Source organism: Talpa europaea (genome assembly GCF_964194135.1).
Source record: "Talpa europaea genome assembly, chromosome: X".
NCBI lineage: Eukaryota > Metazoa > Chordata > Mammalia > Eulipotyphla > Talpidae > Talpa > Talpa europaea.
In genome coordinates, this window is record NC_140081.1 from 26,351,470 (window position 1) to 26,371,741 (window position 20,272).

General features: G+C 45.5%; 2 protein-coding genes across 2 annotated transcripts; both read left to right on the forward strand.

The window, feature by feature from the left end:
- Positions 1-7,382: 7,382 nt before the first annotated feature.
- NYX (nyctalopin) lies at positions 7,383-9,051 on the forward strand (the record flags this gene model as incomplete). The annotated part of the gene is made up of 2 exons (XM_084258903.1): positions 7,383-7,527; positions 7,614-9,051. The coding sequence occupies 2 exons, from the start codon at positions 7,383-7,385 to the stop codon at positions 9,026-9,028; spliced, it is 1,560 nt and encodes a 519-aa protein (XP_084115029.1). The 3' UTR covers positions 9,029-9,051.
- A 9,198-nt stretch (positions 9,052-18,249) lies between these two features.
- LOC311187107 (large ribosomal subunit protein uL6-like) lies at positions 18,250-19,201 on the forward strand (the record flags this gene model as incomplete). Its single annotated transcript, XM_084258358.1, has 1 exon — positions 18,250-19,201. The coding sequence occupies one exon, from the start codon at positions 18,250-18,252 to the stop codon at positions 18,712-18,714; it is 465 nt and encodes a 154-aa protein (XP_084114484.1). The 3' UTR covers positions 18,715-19,201.
- Between the last annotated feature and the right edge of the window lie 1,071 nt (positions 19,202-20,272).

The following is a 20,272-nucleotide window of genomic DNA, read 5'->3' on the forward strand; positions in this document are numbered from 1 at the left end:
ATTTAAAAAGTTGTACACCTGGCCTCCCCGGTGGCGCAGCGGTTGAGCGCTGGGTTGCGAAGCTGCCCGCGGCCTCTGCGGCGCCGGTTCGATCCCCGGCTGCTCCCCGGCCACCAGAGGAGGGTCCCACATGGCGCGCAGACCTCTCCTGCCGCCCGCTGCCCCCCCTCAGCAGTGTACTTCAGTCCTTCTGCCTGCTCTGCTCCCCGCTCTGGCTCTGGTGAATTCTCTCACCCTCCCGCGCTTCTGACTGTACCCAGTGCATGTATAAACAAAAACAAACAAACAAACAAACAAACAAAATAAATAAATAAATAACATGCCTCTATTAAAAAAAATAAAAAATAAAAAGTTGTACACCTGAAACCTATACAATGTTATAAACCAATATCACTTCAATAAAAAAGTCCATTGTTACTAGAACAAAAGAAACCCATACACTGTGATCTATTTGAGTACCGTTACACATGCTCACATCTCCAACCAGATAACATTCCTCAACTGTGTCTTGTAGACATTTGCTATCTTTGGAGACTGGTACCATCTGCGGGCCTTGTTCAGTTGAGCTTTGAGAGCTACTTCCAGCAGCACTGTTCAGGGCTGCATGTTAACGTAATCTTATGTACTTTTCGGTGTCATTTCTTCTGCTCAACGTAATGTTTTTTGTTGTTTGTAGCACTAGTTTGTTTTCTTGTCGAGTAATATTCCACTGTATGAATATATTGCTATTTATCCACTCTATTGGGTGATTTTCAGTTTTTGTCTATTATGAATAAGCCACTATGAACACTTTTGTATAGCCTTTCTGTGGACTTTTTTTCACTTCCTTGCATAAATACTTAGAAGTGGAATTGCTGAGTCATAGGGTAGGCATATGTTTAGTTTTAATAGACACTGCCAGTTTTCCATTGAACTATTTTCCACTCCCATCAAGAGTGTAAGAGAATCCAGCTGTTTTATGTCCTCATCAATATTTGGGGTTGTCAGTCTTGAATTTTAGCCATTCTGGTGAATGCATAGTGAAATTTTATTATAGTTTTAATTTTGACTTCCCTGAAGGCTAATGATGTTGAATACCTTTTCATGTGCTTAACAACTACCTAATAGATTCTTTTGTAAAATGTTCAAACCTTTTGCCTGTTTTTATTTAGTTTGTCTTTTCACTATTCATCTGCAGGAGTTGTTGTCATATTCTGTGTACAAAAATGCAGCAGAATGTAACTCAGCAGGATTATCTTGAGATTCATCCACGTTGCATATAATCAACAGTACATTCCTTTTTATCACCTAGTATTCCATTGCGTTGCTATCTCCTAATTTGTTTGCTATCTCCTAATTTGTTTACACATTCAACTCTTTTTTTTCTTTTTAAAGATTTCTTTCTTTCTTTATTTATTTAGACAAGCACTGGGTACAGTCAGAAGCACGGGAGGGTGAGAGAATTTACCAGAGCCAGAGAGGGGAGCAGAGCAGGCAGAAGGACCGAAGTACACTGCTGAGGGGAGCAGCGGGTGGCAGGAGAGGTCTGCTTGCCATGCGGGACCAGCCTCCGGTGGCCAGGGAGCAGCTGGGGATCGAACCGGTGCTGTAGAGGCTGCGGGCAGCTTCGCAATCCAGCGCTCAACTGCTGTGCCACCGGGAAGGCCCCCACATTAGACTCTTGAATGGTTCTTGTGTTGCTTTTAGTTTGGGGCTATTATGAATCAAGTTGCTGTGAATGATCATACCCAAGTCTTTTGTATGGAATATGCTTTTATTTCCTTAGGAGCAGAATGAATGGATGATAATGTAGGTGTATGTTTAACTTTGGAAAAACTACCACTTTGTTTCCAATGTAGTTGTACCATCTTATAGTTCCACTAGCAGTGTAAGGGAATCTCAGTTGATCTATATGCTCTCCAACAGCTGGTTTGATTTACCCAACTTTACTCATTTTAATAGGTGTCTATTTTCAGTTGCATTTTCCTAACAACCAATGATGTTGACCATCTTGTATGGGATGGTCTTATATAAAAAGATATATATCTTTTTTGGTGAAGTATGGTGAAGTGCAGTGTGTGGTGTGACACACTACATTTTGCCCATTTTAATTTGGTTGTTATTGAGTTTTGAGAGTTCTTTATATATTTTGGATACAAGTCCTTTATAGGATATATGCTTTCTATAGAGAAAGCATATAGATGTTTTCTCCCTTTCTGTGGTCTGTCTTTTCATTCTCTTAATTAAGAACTTCAAAGAAAAGTTATTAATTTTGATGAAATCAAATTTATCTTTATCTGACAGTGATTTTTTTTCCCCTAAGAAATCTTTGTCTGCCACTAGGTCACAAAGATAATTCTGCTATGTTATCTTTAGGAAGCTTTATAGTTTTAGATTTTATATTTAGGGCTATGGCCCATCATATATGAGTGAGTAGCTGAGAAGGGGTCAAAATTCTTTTTTATTTTCTCGGTATTTCAATATGCTTCCATAGTATTGTCTACCTTGCATTAATCTTATAGTATATCTTGTAAACTGTAAGATCCTCATAAGAGAACAATTAAGAATATGCCCTCCCTTTTCAACTGCTGTCATATTTTTCATTTATGTATATTATAAACACCAGAATGCATTGCTATTTTTGCTTTAAACAACTTTTTTTTTGTTAGGCAATTAAGGTGAGAAAAGAGTTATCTTATTTTTGGTAACATTATAACCTCTTCAACTGCTCTTCATTTCTTCCTATTGATCTGATTTTCATCTAGTATTTCCCTTCAAGCTAAAGAATATCTTCATTTCTTGTGCAGAGATCTGGAAATAAATTTTCTGATTTTGTTTACCTGAAATTACCTCTATTTTCCTTAGTTTCCGAAGATATTTTCACTGGATATAGAATTCTAGGTTGTAAGAATTTGCTTTTCTTTCTGCATGGCCTTCATTGCTTCTGATAAGAAAGTCTGTTATTTTTTATTGTTGTTTTCTCTGTGTAATGTGTCTTTTATCTTTGGCTGCTGGCAGAGTTTTTCTTTGGTTTTTAGCAGTTTAAAAGCAATTGGGCTGGGCCTCCCCGGTGGCGCAGCGGTTGAGCGCTGGGTTGCGAAGCTGCCTGCGGCCTCTGCGGCGCCGGTTCGATCCCCGGCTGCTCCCCGGCCACCGGAGGAGGGTCCCACATGGTGTGCAGACCTCTCCTGCTGCCCGCTGCTCCCCTCAGCAGTGTACTTCGGTCCTTCTGCCTGCTCTGCTCCCCGCTCTGGCTCTGGTGAATTCTCTCACCCTCCCACGCTTCTGACTGTACCCAGTGCATGTATAAACCAAACAAACAAACAAATAATAAATAAATAAATAAGACATGCCTCTAGAAAATTAAAAAAAATAAATAAATAAAAGCAATTGGGCTATGTTGTGTGGGTGTGTGATGTCAGTTGGGATTTGCTGAGTTTCTTGTTTTTAATAAAATTTTGGAAATTGTTGTCAATTATTTTTTTGCCATACTATCTCTTCTCTCCTCTGGGACTGTAAATACATGCATATTAGTCTAATTGTTTGATATTGTCCCAGTAACAAGGGACCTCTCTTCAAATTTCATAAATCTGCAGTACCTAATTTGCTATTTTTCTTAATGATCGTTTTTTAAAAAAATTTCAGATATTATATTTGAAATTCAGAGATTTGGTTTTCATTTTTTATGTTTCCATAATTCTAAAATGAAAATTCCCCATATCTTCACCCACTACATACTTTCTTATAAGATTCAAAATATATTTATAATAGGGCCTCCCCTGTGGCGCAGCAGTTGAGGGCTGGGCTGCGAAGCTCTGCAGCACTGGTTCGATCCCCGGCCGCCCGGAGAGGGTCCCACATGGCTCGCAGACCTCTCCTGCTGCCTGCTGCTCCCCTCAGCAGTGTACTTCGCCAGTCTGCCTGCTCTGCTCTCCCCTCTGGCTCTGGTGAATTCTCTCACCCTCCCGTGCTTCTGACTGTACCCAGTGCTTGTATAAATAAATAAATAAATCTTTAAAAAACAAATAAATAAATAAATATATTAGGAAAAAGCAAATAGAGCAATGATAGGTTTAAAAAAATACATATTTATAATAAATCCTTGTTTAGTAATTCCAACACCTGGGATATCTCTGGGTCTGCTTCTGTTATTTTTTCCTCCTGGTAAGTGTCATATTTTGCTGCTTCTTTACATATCTAGTATTATTTGGTTGTATACCAGATATTGTGGATAGTAGTTGTAGAAACTCTAAATCCTCTTATTTTCCTTTGAAGAGTGTTGAACTGTGTCCTAATAGCCGTAAAATTACTGACACATCACCTTGATAGTTGAGACGTTTGGTTTTAGTCTTTGTTAGGGTTAGCCTAGTGCCATGTTGCCCTTCTCCTGGGAAATGGTCTTCATCCTGAGGTGTGGCCCTCTGGGGTTTCAGTAGAAAACGCAAGGTATTTTACAAGCTCTTCTAACTTGGTGGACCTTGAACTCTTAATCTTTCTCCCATTACTGGGAAATAGCTGATATCTCTGTTTAGCATTTTTGGCCTTCAGTTCTTACCTCTTTGAAATCACCCCACATATACACACTTTATGACCAAGATTCTAAGGGGAGTCTATGCCAAATCTGTGGCTTTCCTTCTTCATTTTCCAGTCATGTGGCAGCTGTGCACGCTGACCCATAACTTCTCAGCTCCAGAAAGCTTGCTTCTGCTTGAGATCTGCCCCTGTGGAACATGGACTTGAAATGCCCTGAGAGAAAAAGCAAGTTAAATGTGCCTCTCACCTTGATTGCTTCTCTTCTTTTAAGGGTTGTAACTACTCTGGTTGCCTGTTTAGGGTACTTTCTGGTGCTTTCAAACAATGTTTTAAAAATATTTTGTCCAGAGTTGCTACTGGTGATCAGAAAGAATGTCTGTTACAAGCTACTCTGTCATTACTGCAAGCAGAACTCACCCAAATATATTAATATTTAAGTTAAAAAAATTTTTGTGCCCTGTTTTTCTGGATCACAAAGTGCATATTTAGACTTCATACTGGATAGACCAGTACTGTAGTTTGGTTGTCCTGAACATTTACTTGATTTAATTTAAATTTCACTAAACAATCTGGTAAATTATGGTTCCCAGTGGCTATCAAGGTTTCAGAGCCCAAAAATAGGTTCTTAAAAATGACTACATTTTCAGTGTTCCATTAAAGTTTGAAATAAACTTTATCTTCTGAGCTAAGCAATACATTCTCATGTCTCAAAACTGTAAAAGTAAAAAGAATATACAATAGAAAGCTTTTCTCTCTCCCCTCTTGCATGTGTTTTTAAAATTGACTGCTACATTTTTAATCTCTTGCATTATATAAGCAAATTGGTTGTAACCTGTCATTATCCCCTGAGCTCCTTGACAAAGAGTTTTTTAAAAACAATAAATGACATCCTCCAGCAGGAATGCTCACAGAGGAAGGCATCAATTTAATTTAATTCTGCAAACATTTACTGAGCCATACAGGGAGCCCAGAATAATGTTAGTTATTGTGGAGCAGAAACATGAGTCTCATGGTTGAAAGTGTGCTTCTGTTAATTAGAAAGGAGAAGAGAGTAGAATGAAGGACTATTTGTAAGGAAATCTGATGCCTTCTACTTGACCCAGTTGGAGGAGCTGGTAGAAAAAGGTTCCGCCCCTGTCCAGCTGACGCCTGGAGTTAATGTTATATTCTTGGCCCTGTCTTGCTAACGGGGTGTCTCTCTAGCTCAGCAGCAACTCTGTTTACAGCCAAGTACAGCACAGCGTCCAAGAACTTTGCTGGAAGCTCATTGTCTAGTTTACAGTTCTTAGCAGAGAGAAAAAGCTAAGTCAAGTCAGAATGTTGAGCTATATACAGTTTACAGCCAAGTCTGAAAGGGCTGAATCCCCCTCCCAGAAGCTGAAAAAGCATGAGTGTCCACAACAGACATACTGGAAAGACGCTGAGTGAACCCACAGAAGCAACAGCATATTCTCCATACTCCTGTGGCCACATTTTCAGGTTCCCACAAGGGCTGGGCTAGGTAGGGCAGGGTAATGTGTACATGGTGGGAGGGACCTAATGGTAGACCTGGGGTGTTTGTTAGGAATTTGGGAGTATTGCTGAGGATGAGTAGAAATGATTATCGTTGGTCAGGTTTACATCTAGAGACCTTTGTTCCTTTGCAGGAATTTCAAATGGAGAATACTTGACATTTGAGCTGCTCTTGGGCAGAAAACTTGTCCACTTTATTTTTTAAAATTTATTTATACAAGCACTGGGTACAGTCAGAAATGCGGGAGGGTGAGAGAATTCACCAGAGCCACAGCAGGGAGCGGAAAGGCAGACCAACGAAGTACACTGCTGAGGGGAGCAGTGGACGGCAGGAGAAGTCTGCGCACCATGTGGGACCCTCGCCGGCAGCTGGGGATCAAACTGGCGCTGCAGAGGCTGTGGGCAGCTTCACAGCCCAGCGCTCAACCGCTGCGCCACTGGGGAGGCCCAAAGTTGTCCACTTTACATGCTGCCTTTTCCACTGGACCTCAAGATGGGATTTGGGGCCTGTGGCTGCCACAGAGCAGCAGGCCATGCCATTCTGCTTTGCTACAGGTGGCAAGCCTACTGAGGGCTTTTGAAATCTTAACTGATCCTCTATTCAAATGCTCAAAACAAAATTAACTCATAAGCACCTTTACTTCCTGTGATAAAATTCTCCAGAAAGCAAATGGTGAATGGAAATTTACTGTACAGTGTCCACAATTATTTCCGTGGAGATGTGTACGGTCACTGATCTATTTAGCAGACTGTCCTTATGCCTTAATTTTAGTGATTGTTAAAGGAAACAAAACCAAAAAAAAGATTGCTAAGCTTTTGTTTCATTCCCAACCTCCTGTTCCCTAATCCCCCCTTCTTCCTTGAGGCTAAATTCATTCAATGGAGGTTTTCAGGAACTGAATTCTTATGGTGGGAGAGACTGGAGCAGCACCAATAGAAATGTAATGGAAGCCGCAAATGCTAAATTTTCTAAGCAGTCCCACTGGAAAAAAAAAAAAAGGTGAAAAGAAATGTTTGACATTCATTTAAATTTAGCCCAATAGACCTAAAGTATCTCACCATGTAGTACGTGTAAACATTTTTGACGAGGTAGGCTCCCTTTGGGGTACTAGGTCTTTGGGACCTGGGGTGTATTTTACCTTTATAACACAGCTCAGTTTCGAACTGGCGACATTTCAGATGCTCATTAGCCGCCTGATATGGCCAGTGGCCGCGGTGTGAGGCCGCACAGAGCTCGAGTGTAGGCCACAGCGCTGCCCTCGAGGTCCCCCTACGCATGCAGACAACGACCCTGTAGGCTGAATTCTGGGAGAGCACCAGGGATGTTGCACACAGCGAGGGGTTTGGAAAGAGATCAGATGCCGGGAATCCAGCTGGGTTTTGTCGATGAAGATAACTGGAAAGCAGAGGAGGGCTTCGTGGGTGGGGAAGCCGGCCCTTTGAGGACAGGCTGTGCGGGAGGTCTGAGACTCGGTGGATGGCAGCTTTTTGCCACACCTACCGGTAGAATTCTACCTGGGGCGACCCTTTGGCTGACAGTTGCTCCTTTTTTTGTCTTTTCTCTCCCTTTCCCGCCGCCCTCACCCCAGCGGTGGTCCTCGGCCTACCCCGAGCCCGGGCCACAGGCACGGACGCCTGCACGCGCGCCTGCCCCGCTGCCTGCTCCTGCAGCGGCCTGGAGCGCGGCTGCTCTGTGCGCTGTGACCGCGCGGGCCTCCGGCAGGTGCCCACCGAGTTCCCGTGCGAGGCGGCCGCCATCGATCTGGACAGGAACGGCCTGCGCTTCCTGGACGAGCGGGCCTTTGGCACGCTGCCGTCGCTGCGCCGCCTGTCGCTGCGCCACAACAACCTGTCCTTCATCACGCCCGGCGCCTTCAAGGGCCTGCCGCGCCTGGGCGTGCTCAGCCTGGCGCACAACGGCCACCTGCGCTACCTCCACGCGCGGACCTTCGCCGCGCTCGGCCGCCTGCGCCGCCTGGACCTGGCCTCGTGCCGCCTCTTCAGCGTGCCCGAGCGCCTCCTGGCCGAGCTGCCCGCCCTGCGCGAGCTCGCCGCCTTCGACAACCTGTTCCGCAGCGTGCCAGGCGCCCTGCGCGGCTTGGCCAACCTGACGCACGCGCACCTGGAGCGCTGCCGCATCGAGGCCGTGGCCTCCGGCTCGCTGCTGGGGCTGCGGCAACTGCGCTCGCTCAGCCTGCAGGACAACCGCGTCTGCGCCGTGCACGGCGGCGCCTTCCGCGACTGCGGCGCCCTGGAGCACCTGCTGCTCAACGACAACCTGCTGGCGGGGCTCCCGGCCGACGCCTTCCGCGGCTTGCGCCGCCTGCGCACGCTCAACCTGGGCGGCAACGCGCTGAGCCGCGTGGAGCGCGCCTGGTTCGCCGAGCTGGCCGAGCTGGAGCTGCTCTACCTGGACCGCAACCGCATCGCCTTCGTGGAGGAGGGCGCCTTCCAGAACCTGTCGGGCCTCCTCGCTCTGCACCTCAACGGCAACCGCCTCACCGTGCTCGCCTGGGCCGCCTTCCGACCCGGCTTCTTTCTAGGCCGCCTCTTTCTCTTCCGCAACCCCTGGTGCTGCGACTGCCGCCTCGAGTGGCTGCGGGGCTGGATGGAGAGCTTGGGGCGCGTCGCCGACGTGCCGTGCGCCTCTCCGGGCTCCGTGGCTGGCCTGGACCTCCGCCAGGTGGCCTTTGGTCGCTCCTCCAGTGGCCTCTGTGTGGACCCCGAGGAGCTGATCCTCTCCGCGTCCAGTTCAGGCCCGTCCCCAGGGCCGGCGGCCACCACCGCGAGCAGGTTCAGCAGCCTCCTCTCCAAGCTCCTGGCTCCCAGGGCCCCAGCGGAGGACGTGGCCAACACCACCGCTGGGCCGGTCAACGCCTCGCTGTCCAACGGCCTTCCCCCCCGTGGGGTGGGGGGCTTGGGCCGTCAGCCCGCGCTTCTCCTGGGTTCTAGTCTCCTGCTCGGTGTGGTCCAGCACGGGGTGTTTGCCCTGCAGGTAGACTGACCCTGCCACACTGGGGTGACCCCAACTGCCTTGGGCAGTGGGGGAGTTTAGTTAACTGGGCTTGGGGGTGTCTGTGGAGGGGGACGAGGGGGAACAGGATGGGGCAGGTGGTGAAAATTCCAGCGGAGGGTGGAAGGAACAGTTTGCTTCCAGATGGCCTTAGGAAGAGAACGCGGGGAAATGCCACGCGAGGGGGGGGGAATTATGGATTTTTGCTCATGTCACATGGGCAGTAATTGGAAGAGAGCAGAGGAGCAGGGATGAACACGGGCACTTCGATTACAAGGCTCAGCATTGTCAGCTCCACCTTCCCCTCCCTCCCCCATCTTTCAGGAAAGGGCATGAAACTCCGGGAATTCGAGTCAAACCGTTGGCTAAGTGCTAAGAGCTGTGCCAGTTCTCCTGACTGGGTGACCCATTAAACCCAATTCCTTTGTTTTCTATCACAGTCCTCCCTCCGCTCCCCCTGGGGCCTGGGGGCACCGGGGTCCAGGAGGATGAACGGGGCAGGAGAGAAGGGGGTTAAGAGAGAGACTTACGCGTACGTGGGCGGCGTCTGAAATGTATTAGCAGGCTTCCAAAACAAACATTCATTTAATTCACTCCACACTTATTCCCAGGGGTGGCCTTAGCTGCAAAGGAACTTTAGGGCAGTTTCAGGGGGAAAAAAAGGGGGGGGGCAGTAGTGTTGGTGGACAAATAAATTTGTAAAATCCGAAGACTGAAAGGAAAAAGGTTAAACCGGTTTCTCTACTGCAGGACTTTGCAGAGTCTTTCATATGCAAACATGCTTTGTGAATCTCCAGGGAGACCACCAAATCCTCTTTTCTTAGCATTTTGTGGGAAGTGTCCTAAAGACACAGAGATACTATGTTAGCAGGGCAGGGAATCTCCAACTTGGATGACCCCATTAGGTGTGGAAATTATTATGAGTTGCACCCTTTGTGCTGACTAAGGGCCTAAAGGAAAGGGAGGCAGCCAGTAGCTGGGAGGGGGGCTGAGAGATTTCCCAGGGTAAATGTAAGCCCCCAGGCCTAAGTTCCAGAGCAAGTTTGTCTGCCAAATATTTGCTCAGGCTGTACCTCACACACATGTAATGACCAAATTAGTCAACATTCTGGAAATCTGTAATCTGAGTGTCCTGAGTTCCTCTCTTTGTGTATGAAGAGATGGGTTTTCAGAGTCGTGGATTCAGGGTGCCCCAGGCCATTGGATTTGTCATGGCGACAGCACTTCTTCTGTGTCTCTAGGTAGTAGTAATAGGTGTCACAGAAAGTACCATGGAGGGCAGGAGTGTCAAATGGGTTGTGACCGTTAGTGATCGGCAACTCAATTTAGTGGATTCAAACCAGCAATTTAAAAAAACAAGATAGAACAGAATGGAAAAGTCACAGAACATCCCATGTAATCTTATAAAATTATTGTTTTGTGAAACCTTTTAATTTGTATGCATTTGTTCAGATTCTGTATGTATGTATGTGTGTGTACTGGATTGCTATGTACGATTTATATTTTATTGTGAGTTATGGTTTAAAAAGTTTGAAAGTCACTAATCTGGAGCATGCATGATTTTTTAAGCTTTTCATTTTGCAAAATATTAACCCAACAGGAAAGCTGCAAGAACAGTAGAGTGAACACTTTGGCCATACCCAGTTTTCCCAGTTGTTAACATTTTACTGTATCTGCTTTCTCCATATTATTATTATTTCTTATTAACAAATTGAGTTATTTGCACATGCCCCTAAATACTTTAGCATGTATTTCCTAAGAACAAGGACGTTCTCTGATCCACAGTACCACGATCAAAATCAGGAACTTTATCATTGCTAGAATACTGTAATTTAAAATATACTCTATATTGAAATTTCTTCTTATGTACAAAACATTGCATTATATCATACACATTTCAGGTGGATGTTGATCTTTCAACAATTGTCCACATAATTTTTTAAGCAGTCATTCTTTTTCCTATGGGTGGAAAATTGGATTCCTAAGTTGTGACTTGTTTTCATTTGATCATGATATTCAAAACTCCAAATCTATCAAGTGCTTTTAATGATTCATAGTGCATTTGTTCTCCAAATGTCTTACTTTTCAAATATGAGAACTACATGAGGCCAGAAATGTTGTTTGTTCAAACCATGTGTTGTGGCCATGGTAACTGAGTGAGGATCACGAGAATCCTGGAGACTAGATCTCTGCATTTGGGTAACCATGGAAGTCCACAGCAGACATGCAGCCCGGGGTTACTGAGGAACAAGATGTGGTCCTGGGAGGAATGTCTTTCCTTTCATTTGGAGTGGGGTTCCTGAGAATCAGCCTCAGAATGCTGCTCCAGTTCTGCCTGGGTGGTTAGAGGGGCCAGCTTTTTAATGAACATTTGTTTGGCTGAATGTTTTTGAACAAGTATCAACACTGAAATAGCCTCCGGGGAGACAGATTTTTATGGAGCTACTCAGCCCAGTAGAATTCTGGGAACGTGGGAGTTACTGCCAAACAGATCCAGAGTTGCTGGAACTAGTTCCCAGTGAATTGTGCCCATTATAAGCTCTCCTGAGAGAACAGGGAGCGGAGAATTCCCAGTTTTGAGTTCATTGAGTCTCTCACCCAATCACTGGCTAATTAGTACCTTGGGAAATTTTAGGTACTGTGGATTTGGCTGAGTAAAATTACATGTACCTGTCAGGAGAGATCATGTTATGCTGTGGTAACAAACAACCTCCATTCCTCAGTGGCTTAGTAAGGGTTATTTCGTGTTCATGTCACATGTCCAATATGGGTTTATGGGGGTTGGGGTGTCGGGGGTGAGGACTCTACTCATTATCGCCCCTCAGGGACCTAGGCTGTTGAAGGAGCTGCCATTTTAGGACACTTATCCGGACACTGGCTCTAGGGTTTGCTGCAGCAGAGAAGGAAAGTTGGGAGAATCATGCATCGCTGTTAAATGCTTCTGCCCAGGTGTGGCATACACGTTGTTTCTCGCATTTCATTAACCAAAAAACGACACACTTAACTTTATTGAGACAGGGAAGTATGGTCTGCCCGTATGCCCAGAGAGAACTGGGAATACTGGGGAACACCAATAGTACTCTGTGGCACTGGGTAGCTCCCCTGATAGATTCAAGCCTGGACTTCCTAGAACTGCCAGAAGAAATAGAGGCTTGACAGGGAAAATTGGTGAGCCAGACACTAACCAGTCTTTCCACCAGCACCCCAGCTGGGCTTTGAACAGTGTTTTCTGTAGGCAATAGGAACACTTTGGCTCCATTTTATTGAGTCTTTCAAAAACAAGGAGTAAATGTAGCGACAGAGGTTTACATTTTCCCCCTTCCAAAATATTCTCCATACAAATACCTTACAGTGTTCAAATCTCTGGAAGCTTGATCTTTGGACAATATTCTCTCTCAGAAAGGCCTGTGGCTGTTTCTAAGAGGTCTGACTGGGATGATTTCACGAGGATGGTCAACAGCCCTCCAGCCCACCCACCTCTTAGGCTGCCACAATGCAGCCCTCTAGAGGGCAATATCTGTTGGATGTGGCTGCTGGCAGAATGCACAGATCCTACCAGGTCAGGGCCGCTTCCCAGGTGCCTCCTCCATCCACACACTAGCCTTGCTGTCTTTCTGAGACCAGACTCCAAGGGTGGACTTTTTTCTTGTCCCCAACCTAAGGCCCACCTTCCCAGCTCCACAGAGAAACACCACTTCAGGGGTGGTGGCTGGTCTTGCACTCTACCGCACTCCCCGTTAATGTCATTCACAGTCCAGGTTGGTCCATCAGAGCTGAAGGGACCAATTAATCGAGATCCTCAGCCTGCCTGCCAGCCTGTCTCCTGCCAGACCCTTCTTCTACCAGGTCCATGTGGCCTGAAACTTCTACTCAGAGTTTCAAAAGAACAAATCACGGTTTGGGGACTGCAGTTAGCTTAAAGTTGCACAAAGTAACATTTCTACCCTCAAAGCTCTGACATCTGGGAGAGACTGGGAGACAGAACTCTGAAGAAAGGTACAGTGATCTCCTGAAGTTGCTCAGAACAGGCTCCCCAAGATGTGCCACTTTGGTGTGTGGATTATTTCAACCTGAGGTCAATTGAGGCCAGGCAGTCTCAAGAGAAACTTTTACCACTCAGCTATCTAGAACAATAAAAATTGGGGGTATGACCCAGAATTAAGGTTTTAACCAGAAATAAACTTTCTATTGGAGATGCCTAGCTATATGGCAGGGAAAACATCTAATTACAGAGCACCTAGTCTTCATCACTCCCATGTCACTCATAGAATTAGAATTCTCCTTCTCTGCATAGGTTCTCCACATGCATATAATGAATTGGCCTTTATCTCCTACTAATCTGTCTGATGCTATTTTGATACTTGATCAACCGGAGAAGACCCCAGTGGAGTGGTATAGGGGGGAATTTTCCCTCTGCTCCTACCCCATTCCCTTTTAAAGTGTTACCTGTATGACCAATGTTTCTTTTTTTTAACGATTTTTAAAAATTTATACAAGAACCGGGGTACAGGTCAGATGTGCAGGAGGGTGAGAGGGTTCACCAGAGACAGAGCGGGAACAGAACAGGCAGACTGACGAAATACACTGCTGAGGGGAGCAGCGGGTGCGGAAGGAGAGGTCTGCGCTCCATGTGGGTTGTTCTGCGGCCAGTGGGGATCGAACCGGCACTGCAGAGGCTGCGGACAGCTTCACAGCGCTGCGATCAATTGCCTATGCCACCAGGGAGGCCCTGACTAATGTTTTTTATCTTGAAAGATACTCTTTCTGCCACGGAGCAGGACATTCCCCTCTGAGACAGTGTTCAGGTCTATACATTCTACCTTCACCCCACCTCACCCCACCCCACCCCAGACTGCAGGGTGGGTCCTGCCTTTGTGTTTGCCTTGGGAAAGTGGCCTCAGGGAGCAGAAGACCGTCTCTCCTGAAGGCCCTCCAAGTCTCCACCCAAAGGACAGAAACTTCTTGTGATAATAAGTGAATTTTCGGGGTTCCAGAAATCTGAGCACTCCATCTCGGGTCACCAGGGAGTATCTGCACTACTAGTGTGTGTGAGGAGGTGTGGGGAGGCTTGCAGGGCCTTGCAAACAATTTGGCTGGGAAAGGTCAAGGGGAGCAGAGTCACACAGCGGGGGGGTGGGAGGGTGGGGGAGGTGGTATTGTTGTTTTATGCAGCAGTAACAACTGGATCTCTATTCCCCATTCCTAACACACACACACACACACACACACACACATACACACATACACACACACTCACTCGCAGGGTGTGGGTTGACTGGAGGAGTCACAAAAGCCCCTGGCCTCAAAGTGCATTGGGGGCCCTCCCTCGTGGCCCAGGGGTTAAGTCTCAGTGCTACCACCTGAGTTTGATCTGTGAGTTCAATCCCTGGCCAGGGAGGTGACCCACATGTCACGGCAGACCTCTCCTGTCTCGCCCGCTGCTCCCCTCAGCAGTGTGTTTCAGTCAGTCTGCCTGTTCTGTTCCCCACTCTGTCTCTGGTGAATCCTCTCACCCCCTGCACCTCTAGCCTAGAACCCGGTCCTTCTACACAAACATAAATAAATAAAATCTTCATTAAAGAAAGGTGCACTGGGGTGTCTGTGTCTCTGTGGCGTGAAGGGCAAGGCTGGAGTGACAAGTGGCCATTATGCGCCTGGCCAACTGCTGAGCGAATGTCACTTATAGTCCTTCTATTTGTGTTTTGCGCTGAGAAAATTAAGAAGCGCTCAGGAAAACATTGGCAATTTTCAAGGAAGTTCCCTGGAAAGCTTGCTGACTTTTATGACTGTGATCCTGAGAAGAGAAAGAGAGTTTTTGTTCACAGTTAGACCAAGCTGCAGCAGGCCTGCAGAATTCTTACCTCTCTGGTCACCCACAGCCTAGCAGAAGTTCTTCATGTACAGGACCTGGCAGCAGAGACTCACTCGTGGCTCACTCACGACTCATTAACAGGTCATGGCATTGGTAGTGACAACCAGCATTGAAACATTATAGTGGCCATGTAGACAAGGACACTTCAGCATACATCACACATAGTTTTATTTCACAAAACTCTGGCCAGTTAGAGAGAAGGCATGTGTGTGTACTGAATCACAATATAAAAATGTTATCTCTCACTGTGAGTCTCAGTTATGAATATTTGAAGGCCTGTGTCATAGATGAGTTTCACTCATTTGTTTTCAGAGTGTTGCACAGGACTCCACATTCTTCTCCCAGCCAACTTATTTTTTGCATCACTACCAGAAAGCACATTTACCTTATTTACACCCTGCTTAAAGACCTAGTTAGATCAAAAGAAGTAAGACTGGCCATTAAGAAACGCACATGGGCAATTAGGAGTTAGAATTGAGGGGCTCTTTGATAGCCTGAAGAGGCAGGGTGCAGGGGTATGTGCAGGCCAGGTGGCTAATGAATGCGGGGCTCCTGTAGTGAGGTTCTGTAGAGGCCCGCAGAGCACTACTGACTGTTTCATTTAATAAGTTAATAACAATTAATGTGAAGTCTTTGGTGCCTTGCAGTGATATCTATTATTAAAGCATCCAATAATATGAAAAAAGCACCCAACGTAAACGATTACAGAGATTGTGATCATCTAGGACAAAGGTTGTTATGTCACCTCTGTGCCTTGCTTTTACTATTATATATAACTGCCTTTCTAAAATGTTCCTAATTCTACTCCAAAATGCTTGTTGTTCTGGATTTTGAATGGTTACCGTTTTTGACTACTGATTATAGGCCACATAGTGAATGTTCAATCATCAAATTATCTCATTTAGGCACTGTTATACCCATTTTATAGATGCAGAAATGGATGTTCAGAGAATGAACTTGCCAAAGGTCCAGGGCTTATTAAATGGAAAAACTGGGATTTAAATCCAGGTCTCCAACCTCCAGACTCTAAACTTCTCTGCCTCTAGATAGTGATGTGACATTTCCCATCTCTGGGAATTTTCTCTTCTGCAGTGAACAGTTGAACTTCAGAGGAAATGACTGAAAAAAAGATTTCAGAAGAGTTTTACATGATGAACACATGGAACTTTTTCCAGGTAGGGAAGACAGGTCCAACATTTGCAAATCCATATAATCTACCACATCAACAAACTAAAGAAAAAAAGTATGATACTGCCAATTGGTGTAGAAAAGGCATTCAACAAATCTAATACCCATTCTTGATTAAAATGCTCAGCAAGGGCCTCCCTGGTGGCACAAGGGATTAAGACACAACCTATGAAGCTATCCACAGCCACTGCAGCATGAGTTTGATCCCTGGCCAGGGAGCTACCCACATGGTGCAGCAGATCTCTCCGGACTTGCCCGCTGCTCCCCTCAGCAGTGTATTTCAGTCATTCTGCCTGTTCTGTTCCCTGCTCTGTCTCTGGTGAATCCTCTCACCTGCCCCCCCCCCCACACCTCTGGCCTCTACCCAAGTTCTTATATGCATAAATAAATAAATCTTTAAAAAAAAAAAAGATAAAATGCTCAGCAAGTTAGAAATAGAGGAAATGGTCTGAACTTGATAAAGAAGTCTTTACAAGAAATTTGCAGCTAAGATCATACTTACCGGGGGAAGAACTGAATGCTTTCCCTTAAAATTCAGGAACAAAGTGAAGATGTCTACTCTTACCACTTTTATCCAACATTGCAAGGAAGTCCTAACCAGAGCAATAAATCAAGAAAAAGAAAATAAAGATTTGAAAGGAAGAAATAAAACTGTCTTTATTTGCCAATGACATAATTTTCTACATAGAAACTTCCAAATAGCACTAGATGCAGTTCGTGGGCATGGATTGTAGCTGATATGGGATGTCACAGGGCAGGGAGAGGGGCAGGATCAGAGGCAGGGAGTTGTTCTATTTGCTTCCCCAGCACAGAGTAAGCTGGGGTGTCTGCTCCCACTGTTGGTAGGTGCTCAGATTCCAGTTCAAGTGTTCCTTTGCGGGGGTGACAGATGTCTTTGATACCTCTCTAGGGTTCAAGTAGTAGCTTCTTCTATAAGGAAGTCTATGGGCTTCTGGTGGCACAGGGGTTAAGACACAACCTATGAAGCTGTCTGCAGCCTCTGCAGGACGAGTTCGATCACCGGCCAGGGAGCTACCCACATGGCCCAGCAGACCTCTCCTGACTCGCCTGCTGCTCCCCTCAGCAGTGTATTTCAATCAGTCTGCCTGTTCTGCTCCCCATTCTGTCTCTGGTGAATCCTCTCACCCCCCCCCATGCCTCTGGCCTGTACCCCAGTTCTTGTATGCATAAATAAATCTTTAAAAAAAAAGGAAGTCCAGTTGCTTTTACCCTATTCAGGCTTCTGTTCTGTGTTATGAGCCTCTGATTCAAGCCAGAAAGCCTTGCTCTGTGCCCCCCACCCCTGTAGCTCTCCAACAATGCACTCTCTGTCCAGGGTGCCTGCTTGCACAACCCCTTATCCAGTGCAGTGCCGGGTCTTAGGAGCCCCGATGTTGTGTGTGCCAGAGTCAATAGTTGTGGGGGGCTCTGAACTATAGTTGCCCTTTCCTCTTGTGGGTTGTACTGCCCCCTTATCAGATTAAACAAAGTTCACTTAAAGTTTTTCCTACCCCTTGCAAGCAAGCTGATGTTCCTATTGTGTGTTGTGGTCAATTTCTCCCTCTGGGTTTTTTTGCTTTGTTTTACATCAGTTTTGTTGTGAGGATTTGGAGGTGGTGAGCCCAGCGTCTTCACTGTGCTGCCATTTTGCCAGACTCCAGAAACTTGCAAATAATACACCAATTTTTTTAAAAAGTAAACTCTTGCCATTTAAAACAACATGTATGGAACTAGGGGAGATTATGCTAAGTGAAATAAGTCAGAAGGAAAAAGACAAATACTGGATAGTGTCACTTATATGCAGAATAGAGAAACCAAACAAAGGGTCAGATAACTCCAAACCATTAACAAACCCTAGAAATCTGACTGCAGAACGGAGCCTACCAGAGAAAGAGGGGATGAACAAAGTGGGGAGGGGGCACAATGGACTATGGTGGAGGACTATGGGTGCCTTGGGGGTGGGTGTCATATGCAGTGTTGTAAACCAATGTTACCGCAATCAAAGAAAATTTTAATTTGTAATTATGTTCAGCAAATTCACAAGGATTCAAGATCAACACACAAAAATCAATCCTATTTTTATATATTAACAATGAATACACAGAAGCCAAAATTAAGAACACAACACACCTTTGCCGCATCTACTGCGAGAATGAAGACCATTCTCAGCAATCAGACTGTTGACATTCCAGAAAATGTTGACATCTCCCTGAAGGGTCGCACTGTTATTGTGAAGGGCTCCAGAGGCATCCTGCTGAGGGACTTCAATCACATCAATGTTGAACTCAGTCTGCTTGGGAAGAAAAAGAAGAGGCTCCGTGTTGACAAATGGTGGGGAAATAGAAAGGAACTGGCTGCTATTCACACTGTCTGTAGTCATGTACAGAACATGATCAAGGGTGTTACACTGGGCTTCCGTTATAAGATGAGGTCTGTGTATGCTCACTTCCCTATCAACGTTGTTATTCAGGAGAATGGGTCTCTTGTTGAAATCCGAAATTTCTTGGGCGAAAAATACATTCGCTGGGTTCGCATGAGACAAGGTATTGCTTGTTCAGTATCTCAAGCCCAGAAAGATGAGTTGATTCTTGAAGAAAACGACATTGAACTTGTATAAAATTCAGCTGCTTTGATTCAGCAAGCCATGACAGTTAAGAACAAGGATATCAGGAAATTTTTGGATGGTATCTATGTTTCTGAAAAAGGAACAGTTCAGCAAGCTGATGAATAAGATTTAAGTTGTCCAGCTACAGAGCAGCAAGATAATGGATGATTTCTTAGACCTATTTGTGATACATCTTTAAGATGCAATAATAAAAGTCATCATTGAAAAAAAAAAATAAAAACACAACACTACAATCACTCCAAAGAAAATGAAATTCTTACAAATACTGTTACAGGGCAGGGAGAGGGTCAGCCCAGACCCCACAAACCTGCCTGCTCTAAATAGGTTCTGCCATCCATCACATCAACACAAAACATATGAGACTTTAATGAAAAGGAACTTTAATACAATTAGGAAACAATACAGGAAAGGCAAAGAAATCAAGCTTCTAAATCAAGCACCCAAAGTTACTCATGCCCTCGTGGGTAATAATCCACCCAAAGGGAATTGGCCCAGAGCAAGGCCCCAAAGCCTGCCCAAGTCTAAAGCACCTTTCAGTGGGGACTCACAGAAAAGGATCAGAAACAACCAGACAATTCTGGGAGGAAAAGAGCAAAATCAAAATCAAGGCAAAAGCTGCCATTGTCACCTCCCCACGGGTCTCTCACCTACATCTTTTTCACCCAGTCCACGATCAAAAGGCAAGCGCAGTTTCTTCACGTGTCTCTCAGCTCCATGTGCCTCCTCCAGATCTCCTTCTGGCTCCATCCTGCTTCCTTCCTTCCTCAGTCTCCTCTGCAGCTTCTTCCCTTCTCTTCAGCACCACCCTCCTTTGGGTGGGGCAGGAAACCTGGAACTTCCCTTTTTTCTGAGGACCACCCTGTTACAATACATTTAACAAAACATGTACAGCATCTGTATCGATGAGCAGAATAGAGAACTCAGAAATAGACCCATAGAAACAGGCTCAGCTGATTTTTTGACAAGTGTTTCAATGAAAGAAGGATAGGCCCTTAGACAAAAGGTGCTGGAGTAATCGGGTATCCATAGGGGGAAAAGAAAAAAAAAATGAACCTTGACCAAAACCTTACACCATATAAAAATTTTAAGGCAAAATGAATTTTGGCATTAAATGTAAAATATATAAAACTTCTAGGAAACAAGCAACAAATAATCTTTGGGGGCCTCCCCAGTGGTGCAATGAGTTAAGTCACAGCACTGTGAAGAAATCCGCAGCCACTGCAGCACAAGTTTGATCCCTAGCCAGGGAGCTACCCACATGGTGCAGCAGACCTCTCCTGTCTCACCTGCTGCTCCCCTCAGCAGTGTATTTCAGTCAATCTGCCTGTTCTGTTCCCCACTCCGTCTCTGGTGAATCCTCTCACCCCCCGCACTTCTGGCCTGTACCCCAGCTCTTGTATGCATAAATGAATACATTTTTTAAAAAAGATTTATTTATTTATTTATACATGCACTGGGTACAGTCAGAAGCGCGGGAGGGTGAGAGAATTCACCAGAGCCCGAGTGGGGAGCAGAACAGGCAGACTGACGAAGAAATACACTGCTGAGG